This window comes from Sabethes cyaneus, chromosome 1 (genome assembly GCF_943734655.1).
Source record: "Sabethes cyaneus chromosome 1, idSabCyanKW18_F2, whole genome shotgun sequence".
Lineage (NCBI taxonomy): Eukaryota > Metazoa > Arthropoda > Insecta > Diptera > Culicidae > Sabethes > Sabethes cyaneus.
The window spans coordinates 98,752,176-98,763,528 of record NC_071353.1 but is presented as its reverse complement, the minus strand read 5'-3'; the positions used below and the strand labels follow the sequence as shown (position 1 = coordinate 98,763,528).

The window sequence follows — 11,353 nt, the reverse complement described above, 5'->3', positions numbered from 1 at the left end:
AATCATAATTTTTGGTACAAATTTTTTTTTGTATGTCAAGTTTTTTTGACTTTAATGTATCATAAATATTTTGTTTATTATTGATCTATCTCGTCAAAGGTAAAGAAAATTTCTTTCTTATGATTTTTTTTAGTACAAAATTATTTTTTTATGTATATGGTTTCCAATATTTAGGTATTACAAATGTCAGAAAATTCCTTTTTTGCGATTTTTATTACTGATGATGATGATGATGATGATGATGATGACGACGATGATTTTGTTGTTGATGATGAAGATTTTTAAGTAAAAAAGTTGATTTCATTATCGCAGGATTTATTTTTGTTTTGTTCACCGATGAAACAGATATAAGAAAGGAATGTTGTAGCTTTAGGAAGGTGAATCAATACTTGTCAAGTAGGAATCATCATGTAGCGTAATAACTATAACATTTAAGTTTAAAATAAATCGCTGAAAAAAATTTTTTTATTTTTTTCACCCGGATAAATCCAGTCTTAAAACCCGGATAATCGAATCCCCGGTTAATGGAGTCCCCGGATAATCGAGTCCGGACCTTGACCGCATCGGCACATAGCAGCAGCTGAATGGTTTAAAATATGCCTGTAACTGTCATTACTAGGTCTTCATTACTAGTACAAATTCTATAAATTTCGATCATTTTCAATTAAAATATGATACATGTAAATATTAGCTACTACAACTGTAGCCAAGAGTAATAAAATCATTTGTATTTGCTATAGATTGCAGGAAATTCAGTGTTCTTTTATACTCCCTTTTCATTTCAGATAAACAAATACAGTGGCTTTCCTGAGAGTTCGGTACGGTTTCCGTTCGGTGTATGTATCGGGTGATGTGACGATTGCCGCGCGGTGTGGATCTGCAAATAACCAATCACGCGCTCTAGCCTTAGCCAGTGCAGATCACTTTTAGACATTTGTATAATAACAGGTCACGAGACGTCAAAGTGTATATCGCACATGTTTATAAAAAGCAAAATCTCGGAAATTTAAAAATATAGAGTTGTCTGGTTTGAAGGCGGAGGTGGTAAACCGGGAGAGTGTTTCGATGGAATTGCGTCAATAGAATTGATTTTTAATAAATTCAAATGTGGTTGCATATGTTTTAGTCAGAAAGTTGAACGCAGTATTGAAGAATCGTAAAGGCATTTTCTAACTCATATTAGCATTTGCAGAGTGTACTTTAGAATTCTAGAAGTGATCAAGGAAAATAGTTTCGAGCATTGAGTAGAAATCAGTATTTGTGCTTGTATGGAAATTCATCATTTACTTGCCGAAACTCAGCCACAAATTTGTGTTCCTACAACGGAGACACAGCCGGTCGGCTGGAAGCGTCGGCGCTGCGACATTCCGACAAAACACGGCAAATGCTTTCTGCCGTGGAAAATCTAGGATCGGGCCGGGTTTATCCCCATCCGTTTCCAAGTACGGGTTCACCATCACTGCTTGGACAGCTCCCATTGTCGGCAACGGGCTTACCCTTGCTGGGACCCAACCTGGTCGATATGTCAGTGGCAGAATTTGCACGACCTCACCCGAAACAACAGAGGTGAGTATGTACATGCATCTATTTAAATATCTGTGCTGAATTCTCGAAATTTTTACAAATAGTTTGTTTTAATGAACCGTGAATGAGCAAATTTCTTTTGGATTTTAAACGATAAAAAAACTGTTAGCAGCAGTTTCAAAGTCGGAACGTACGGAAAGCATATAATTTTAACATTTCGTTTTTATCCACATACATTAAAATAAACTTTCTCGTTATCCCACCTGTACAAAATATTTTGTGGCTGTACGTGCAACTTCAGAATAGCTGTCTCAGGCACTGAAACAACATAGTTTGGAGATGAATTAAATCGATTTTACTATAAAAAATACGCCCAGCAAAGCTAACGAACGAGAGAATGTGTACGAAAATAAAACCTAATGAAAAGTTCAAGGTTATTCTCTCCTCTCAGTTAGTCTACACGTTGATATACTACCCGACCGAAGAGCTCGTGCAGACTTACCCGCTTGCCAGAGTGAATGCTGGCTGACGGGACGCAAACCACCGGTCGTCTGCTCCCGCATCTACCGGCCATTCATTAATGTAACTTTTTTCCGCTCACTATTTTTTCGTTTCTTCCCTCTCGTGTGTTTCCCCGATTCTATTCTCCATCGCCTTTATGCTGTCAACGATATACTTTGCACCGTATACTACATCGCATGCTTCGAACGCCAAACTTATTATGAACGAACTACGATGTAAACCACCCTTCCTCTCTTGAGAACGAGCGTAACCCATAACCACCCACGTATTACCACTGACAACAGTCTGATCATGTGTTGTTAGAACGACTCATCAAAGAAATGACTGAAATGTCGTCTAAAAATATCTACATTCGAACCACACACATTCCTGGGATGTTTTCCGACCTAAGTGTACATATTGTACGCAATTGCATATGTATGTACGTATGTATTATGTGGATTTGTATGTATATAGCCAACGAAAGGCGACAAATCAATACAACGCTACTTCCAATTTGCCACAGTCACTTTATCATACCTTTGATCCGGCAGGGAGGGGCTTCCATATATGTGCCGTTTGTTGTGGTGTATAAACAGTGCAACGGAATCTGACATTTTTCATCATTGTTTGATGCAACATCATGAATGCACAAAGCAAACTGCACGCCGCTAACATTGTGATGATTCACCGTTTGATTTTACTAAGGGTTCAAATGTAGTCACCTGTGCAATGTAATAAAAAGATGAATGAATAAGATACATTACGATTACGACCCATAATATGAATTTGTAATTTCGGTACATTACGTGCATTATTATTAATATACCGTGAACGTTCCATATTCTGCGCAGTTGAGACATTTGTATGATTCTTCCGTTATTCTAGATTTAAATTAACAACGTGGATAGCAGCAACGTGTAGTACTACGGTCTATAATATCTGGTAAAAAATATGGAAATTATAAGTCGACCAACAATTGAGTATATTTTTCGTTTTGTAAACCTATCCACGGTGCCTAATTCTGCGCACTTTCTTGCCCATGTTCCTAATTCTGCACATATTTGCTCCTAATTCTGCGCACCCAAAAAGTGAAAATAAATACTTCTGCCATGCTGTTTATGTCTTTATACGCTGAAAGCACACCAAAAAACCCGACATTAGCCATTACCATAATTAAATCCATGATCCGGCCTTCTTGTGCTGTCCGGGTGGCAAAGAAATATTGTTATCATTTTGATTGCTTCATTTTAAATATTTTATTCTCGATAACGTGAAGGGCGAATTGATTCGAGTTTTCTGCATAATGAACATTACACTTTAGACTAATACCAAAAATTGTGTTTTCATATAGAAATCACTGCCCCACTCTCTGACAGCTCCTTGAGGTTTGACATTAAAAAATAGAAGACATGGTTTCTTGAATTGGCGCTCATGGGTTCGGACCCCGAGACACAGCACAGGATTCCAATCAATGGAAGTTAAAGATTCTACTTGGAGTTTCATGCCTCCATACCTCAGCCATTTGGGTGAGGTTGCGTATTCTTTCGCGCTTTCTTCGTAAGATACATTACTGCGCAGAATTTGGAACATGAATAAAAAATCTGTGCCTAAATCTGCGCATTATTGCATCGCATTTTTCTAAGGAAAGCAATGCATGCAATCACTCTTTTTGTCTAAAACATGACTAAAACTAATTATTCTTTCTAATTATACTGGGTAATTTGATCCTTGCAAAGAATTTCGATCATAAATTTGTTAATTTTCTAGCAGGATAATCTTAGCGTTGGTGCTAACGACGATGTTTTCTGCCATATAAAATACTTTCAGTTTCACGTTAAATTATTTCGCTCTCAAATATTATGGCCTATTTGTGAATAATGGCGTAATATTCAACAGACATTCATAAAAAATAACGCAATGATCATAGTTATGCACAATGTTAAAAAATATTTAGATAAAGAAAAATGCGCAGAATTAGGAGCTGCGCAGAATTAGGGGCGTTCACGGTATGTAGCTTCCTTATTATTATTATTAAAATATATAGTTTTCTTGTGTCTGACTGTAACGCTAGATCCAAGCAAACTGTTGAATAAAAAATTTTCTAGACTCTAACACGCGTAGTGAACGTAGTGAATGATTACAGCAGTGGGTGGGTGAGTGAAATAGGCAATTTGATGGGCTGCCACAAATGCAATCTTGATCCAACAATTCCTACGGTTAAGGGGACATAAACATCTAAAAAATTTTGCAAATACTCTTGGATTTTCTCAAGCTGTGTTTTGTTTACTAAGCTCAAAAGTTATAAAAGTGTTTGCCTAGCTTTTACCAACAAAACATAAAACAGTTGGTTTCAATAAATTGTGTAGTTTCTGAGAAAAAGTTACATAAAGTTTGAAAATTTTGTTTTTACAGGAGCAGCGTTTTATTCCATCGAGGTTGTTCCATGCCGCACTGGAATGCTTATGTGTATGATCGTTTTTCGGCCACTTCCCGTGGTCGGATCATTTCAAAATTAGTATCAAAATAAGCGGAAAAGATTGTCGAATCAAAATCTGAAATAAAAATTGTGATTTTTACAAAATTTTTAGTTGTTTATGTCCCGTTAAACAAAAAATTTGATTTTAAAACAAACGCCAACTATTTGAGATTTATGGTACATTCTAAACGTGTGATTTGGCACGTGATAATAAGGATAGCCTACGATTTAATCATGCTATAATTGATTATCAGGAACTGCCAAAATAGCGTATACTCAATATAAAGCGCGAAAACCCTAAATATATCCCGTTGAGTATCTTTGTATCTACATTTACTTCTTCCTGTGTTCCTTAGGAGAATGGTAGCAAAAACCCTTCCCGTGTCAGATGTGGGATGATATCTGAATCACAACGAGGTGATGTGGCATGTAGCGTGTTTTCTTAAACAGTCTGATGTTTTATCAAGGATACATTCAAATTTAAAAGCAAGAAGCAAAGAAATCGAAATATCATTATAAAGTCATATAAATAACTGCAAATTTAGGTTGTGTGTGTGTGTGTGATACAATCCATCGCCCACTGACCGGCAGCGTTTTTATGTAAAAAAATTACTTGCATCTTTTAGTTAGAAAGTTTGTCTTCCTAAATGCAAATAATTTTAGTCCTGGAGATAGAAGGTGATAGCTCTATTGTTCATCCAACGACCCATTTCTAGAATGCCTGGATATACACGCACATTCCGAAGTCGCCTTCATAAACAATAAGCCCCGCATGGATACTTTTACATATCCACACTTCCAGAATAATTTTCATTATTCTGGCGCGTATTTAATTTGACAAAATCATAGTTATAATTTGAAACAAGCAGCATGCGAAGCTGATTTGAAATAGTTCTCTTCCATACATATACCGTTTAAGTTCTATTTTGGAGATATTGCTTTAAACACGAAATTTCATTCATTCAAATTATCCGCTTTTATAATTTTAATCAAAATACAGCCGAAGAGAACATTTCAGTTGCTCAGCTACACATTTCAAAACTCTGCTTAACTATTTTAATGTTGCTGGATAACACCATCATCTGTACCGTAGCGCCAACTACATGTCAAACGAAACCCATATTCGTCAATAAATATCGAAAACAATTGGCATCTCGAATTATTTTTATGGGGTTTCTATGACATATCATCGGAAACTACTTTAAGTTTGAAAATGCACTTATCCGCGCTTATCGTTTGTAAATCAGCGGGATTAGGAAACCATCAGCACTAAACAACACACTCGCGCAAACTGCAGAAATAAATACTGAGTTTTAACACTGAAAGTTTCGAAAGCAACGGAGCGATAAAATAAAAACAACAATTCTGAACCGGGCTGCCAGAACTCCTGATAAATAACTGCAAATTTAGGTTCTAACCTTAATAATTTAGTAAAAGTAGCTTTAGACGTTTACTGTAACTTATATAATCTCAAGTGTTTTAGAAGTGTTCTATTTCTTTTAAAGACTTGGTCGCAAAAAAGGCCGTCGAAATTTACATCATCCAAAGACTTTCTGTTACGTTGACTCGATTTCAAGCAAATAACTATTTTGGACGTTCCTCCCCATTTGTCAGCTCCCCCTTTTTTGTCTACCTGGCCATTTACACATCAAAACAGATTCACGGAAATCCCTATAAAACCCTATAAAGAAAAAGAAACAAAGACATTTATCCTATTTGCACCTTCCGCTAACAATGGCCACCCATAGGTAATGAATAGTTTTGTTATTGTACATTTCAAAAAAGAAGAAGGTGCAACAGTGTTCTATGGATACAAAAAAACCTGTCATCTCTTTCATCTCACTTCTAGACAAAACTTGTTTGTCAACAATATTTTTAGTTTCACCACCAGGAGCAAGCATGCACAAATTATTGGCCGAGACCACTCTGGAACATGCCACATAAAGTTGACCATGGGTTCTCAGATCAACTCCACACTGTTTGAATGATTGCCAAGGTTGGCAAATGAGTGAAAATGTGCAAATATATCACCTCTGTTTTCTAACTCCTATCTGTTTTCTTCTCCTACTCCACGAGGTGCCGGCTGGGGTACGGCAGCCAAAGTTATGCACCTGGTGGTACGCAACCTTGGTTGTCGTACGCAGACCGAGAAGGTGGAACACTCGCCGTGTGGTTTTCGGCTACCTAATCATGCAGTTCGGCGCCGGTTTTTCGGAGGGCGTGGCTGCGGGGTGTGGGCACACCGGGAGAGAGTTATTTTCTCAGCTGGCTTAGCACAGAGAGATAGAGAGAGACTCTCGATCGGTCTGTTTTACACAATCTGCAGTTATGCCCTTTGGTGGTTGGTGCCGAATTGTACGTTTGGGCAAAAATTGAGCCACAGGACCTGATCCTGCCGTTAGATTTTGCAAAGCCCCTAAGATTTTGAAGGAGCTCCTAAGTCAAGGTCTAACTCCGTGCCGATGACTGAATGGCTGGAGGGGTGAAAACATGCCAGTCGCGAACGGAGTGCTTTGGGTATCTTGCCCCTACTGTGCCATGTGGGGCTCTGGTCGATCTTTGTCCCTTGCGTTTTGTGGGAACAACATAGGAGTCCGCCTTATGGGTTATGGGTCCTTATGGGTTTTACGCCAAGTGCGTTCTGGCCAACATAATTAGCTTCGCTTACAATTTGCTGTCTGATCCTATGCAAAGGCTCTACGATCTTCAGCACGCACGAGCTGGCACAGGTTCTGCAGGAACGTTTCCAGTTTCGGCGAGGCAAGTCGACTTAATAAAATACTGTCAAAATCGAAAGATTATCAAGTTAATAACATTCGAAGTTCGAACGGCGAATACTGTTCGAATGACAATGAAATCCTGGAATGTCTCTTTTATAGTCACTTTCCGGGCTGTGTGGAACCTGAAGTTTGAAATGATCCAGAAATCGTTTTAGGTAGCTTAGACTCATGGGCTTTTGCTCGAAGACTTGTCACAACTGAAGCGATTGAGTGGGCCGTGAACAGCTTCTCTCCATACAAAACTCCTGTAACTGATGGAATATATCCTATTCTACTGCAGAAAGGATTCAAGTACTTCAAACACATTCTGAGAAGGATGTTTGTGTGTAATATTGCTATTGGGTGGGGGGCTCCGTAGCCGCAAGGTTTCCGAGTCTGCTTTGACAAGCGAGTGGTCGTGGGTTCAAATCTTAGTAGAATCAAGCCATTCGATGTCAAGTGACTTTAGCATGGGTTTATTCTCAGGCCCCTCCATTTACCCTAGCTTCGTGCTGAATTCTATATTTACCCTCTGAAGCCTCTTGACAGTGCAAATGTCCCTCCTATAGTTAAGTGTACTGGTCAGAGGTACGAATGAGTCCTCACCAGGGACGGCTATAATATGGGGATAGTGCTGGCAGCGAGGAATAAGTGGGTAAAGTAGATCAAGCTTTGAAGGAAGGGTTAACCCCAATACACGCAAGCACGCATACAATTTAAAATAAGCATATCGCTCACTCAATAGCGATTATAGCAAAAAGAAATGCAGTGCAGGTCATACAGCAAACACCCGGGCGATATTACAATAGATCAACTATACTGGTCGCAGTAATGAGTCCACACATGGAAAAAAAAATTGCTATTGGGTACATCCCAACTCAATGGCGTGAAATAACCATTAAGTTTATTCCTAAAGGTGTACGCGCGACATACGAGCAAGCAAAAAGTTTTAGACCAATCAGTATAAAGTCTTTTTTGCTTAAATCACTTGAGCGGATTGTTGATCACCACATCCGCGAAACAAGCTTAGTAGAAGCACAACATGCTTATCAAAGTGGCAAATCTAAAACCACTTTATTACATGATGTGGTGGATAAAATTGAGGTTGCTTTTTCACAAAAGGAATCTTGCTTAGGAACTTTTTTGGACATTGAAGGCGCGTTTGATAACATATCTTTCGCTTCCATTTTGGAGGCTGCTCGTTATCATAATGTGCCTTCAATAATCATAAAGTGGATAGAATAAATGCTTAGTAACCGATTGCTTTTTTCGTCCTTACGGCAAGCAAGCATTTGGAAGCAAAGTGTTTGTGGATGTCCACAAGGTGGCGTTCTCTCGCCTCTTTTATGGAACCTTGTGGCGGATGGCCTACTAAGGAAACTCAATGGTCTAGGCTATCCATCATATTGTTTTGCGGATGATTATCTCATCCTAGTAGTTGGAAAGTGCATAAGCACATTATTTGACTTAATGCAGCAGACACTACGCGTCGTGGAAACGTGGTGCCGAGAAAATGCACTTTCGGTAAATCCGAGCAAAACATCTATCGTCTTATTTTCAAGACGTAGAAATATCAATGGAGCTCGCGCTCTGCGCTTTTACGATTCGGATGTTGATGTTGTGAACGAAGTGAAGTACGTGGGGTTGATTCTCAACTCCAAGCTTGACTGGTCCACAAATATTGATTTCCGAATTAAAAAAGCGTGCATGGCCTTTGGGCAATGTAGACGAGCAATTGGTAACTCTTGGGGGCTTAAACCCAAATACATACACTTGTTATACACGGTCGTTGTCAGACCAATACTGGCGTATGGTTGACTTGTATGGTGGCACAGAGGGGAAGTTGTGACTGTCCAGACAAAGCTAAACCATCTTCAAAGGATGTGTTTAATGGCAATGTCTGGTGCATTTACTACAACTCCTACTGCCGCCCTAGAAGCTATTTTCAATATTAAACCTCTACACTTCCACCTGAAGCAAGAGGCACTAATATGTGCTTATCAACTACACGCGATTGGCCTTTGGCAGTCTGTGGACGGTTCCACTGGTCATACTCGATTGTGGTCGCAAATTGTTGCTGAGGACAAGTCTGCCCTTGCTCCTAGCGATGTAACGCTCATGCGTACTTTCCCGTATAGGACTTTCTCATGTGACTTTCCTCCTAGAGAGGAGTGGATGTCAGGCTACATGGAAAGGAAAATTTCCGACTATGTGGTCTGTTATACCGATGGTTCCTTGTACGAAGGTCGCGCGGGTGCTGGTGTTTACTGCCGTGAGCTGGAATTGGAGGAATCCTATTCGTTGGGTAGTTACTGTACCGTTTTTCAAGCTGAAATGTTTGCAATTATGTGCGGAGCTCAGTTTGCACTTCAGAAAGAACTGATAGGCAAGATTATCTACTTCTGTTCTGACAGTCAAGTCGCTATAAAAGCCCTTTGTGCGGCGTCAAACGAAAAGTTTCATTGTTAAGCCTTGTGAGAAGGTTGCGAAATTTCTTTTGCAACACTCAAAGGTAAATTGCAGTATTCTTGTCAGATCACTGACTGGTCACTGCAGACTAAATTATCATGTGGCTACGATTCAGCGAGCTGAATGGTTTCAGTGTAATTTATGTGAATCCGACTACGGTACACCATATCACGTAATTTGTAACTATCCTGCAGTAGCCCAATTGCGTCATAGGATCTTTGGATTCTACGTCTTAAATGAATCGGATTTTAGAAAACTAAAATTACGAGACATTTTGATGTTTCTTACCGAAAGCGGTATTGAGCTATAAGCTCTTATTTATCATGAGTATACCCCCCAGGGGGTGTACTATTGATAAGTTAACTACCAAGGATTGCAGTATCCCCTTGGGGATACAAAAATCTCTCGGTATATGTATATATATATATATATATATATATATATATATATATATATATATATATATATATATATATATATATATATATATATATATATATATATATATATACCTGATACCTGATACCTTTTTTTTTTTTACGAGTTGGGAAATCTGCTGAGCGCCTTAGAAGATACGGTACTATCAGACACCTGAGAAGATACCTCAGGGAGTGGGGTTTAGGTATCCCGACCCCCCTAATGGGGCGTGAGGATCCCGACCCACTAAAACCCTACTCGAGTCTCCAGCCTCAATCCCCCCTGGCACCACCTTATCGGTATTACTTCAGGGAGGGGCTATTGTGCTTAATGCACTCGCTTAGATAACTACTGGACTATGGTAGTTAGGCTGTTTATTCGCCGTTGATCGGCTCTCCAGTGGTTTTGTAGCTCGAGTACAATCTGGGTAGCAGACGTAGTGTCGGGGTAGTGTCCTGTCCGCTCACTGCCATCATGCTGCTTCTCGCGCCCGCGAAACGAGGGCATATGAAGAAAGCATGTTCTGCCGTTTCCTCAACATCCACGCATTCGGGACACGCGGGGGACTCCGCATGCTCAAACTTATGCAGATACTGTCTGAAGCAACCATGCCCTGACAGAATCTGTGTCAGGTGGAAGTTGACTTCGCCGTGGCGCCTGTTGAACCACCCAGATAGTTCCGGGATAAGTCGGTGTGTCCACCGACCTTTTGTGGAATTAGACCATGCCCGCTGCCATGTGGTCATCGAGGCCGATCTTGTGGTACTCCGTATGCCTCTAGTTCCTCGTTGGTTGAAGCACTCTACGTCTTCGCTGATGATAATGCCAATAGGCATCATACCTGCTAGGACGCAGATTGCGTCATGTGAAACTGCGCGATACGCACTCGCCACTCTCAAGCACATGAGACGATAGGTGCTTTCCAGCTTGGCTAGATAACTTTTGGTACCTAACGCCGATGACCACACCGGTCCGCCATACCTAAATATAGACTGGACCACGTTGGCTAATAGCCTTCATGTGCTGCCATATACCGCAGAGCTATTAGACATCATACGAAACAATGCCGAAATATCTGTGGAAGCCTTCTTGCAGGCATAGTCGACGTGGCTCCCGAACTTGAGCTTGTCGTCGACCATGACTCCCAGAAGTTTTAAGGACCGCGTTGACGAAATAGTGCAGTCCCCGACGCTGATCTTTGTTT

At 40.0% G+C, this 11,353-nt stretch overlaps 1 protein-coding gene across 1 annotated transcript in view; it reads left to right on the top strand.

Moving 5' to 3' along the window:
* Window positions 1-858: 858 nt before the first annotated feature.
* LOC128745097 (ataxin-1) overlaps window positions 859-11,353 on the top strand; it is a 44,059-nt gene continuing 33,564 nt past the window's right edge. Inside the window, exon 1 of the mRNA XM_053842083.1 lies at window positions 859-1,566. Within this exon, the coding sequence (XP_053698058.1) occupies window positions 1,385-1,566 (182 nt within the window). The 5' untranslated portion in view covers window positions 859-1,384. The remainder of the gene's footprint in view (window positions 1,567-11,353) is intronic.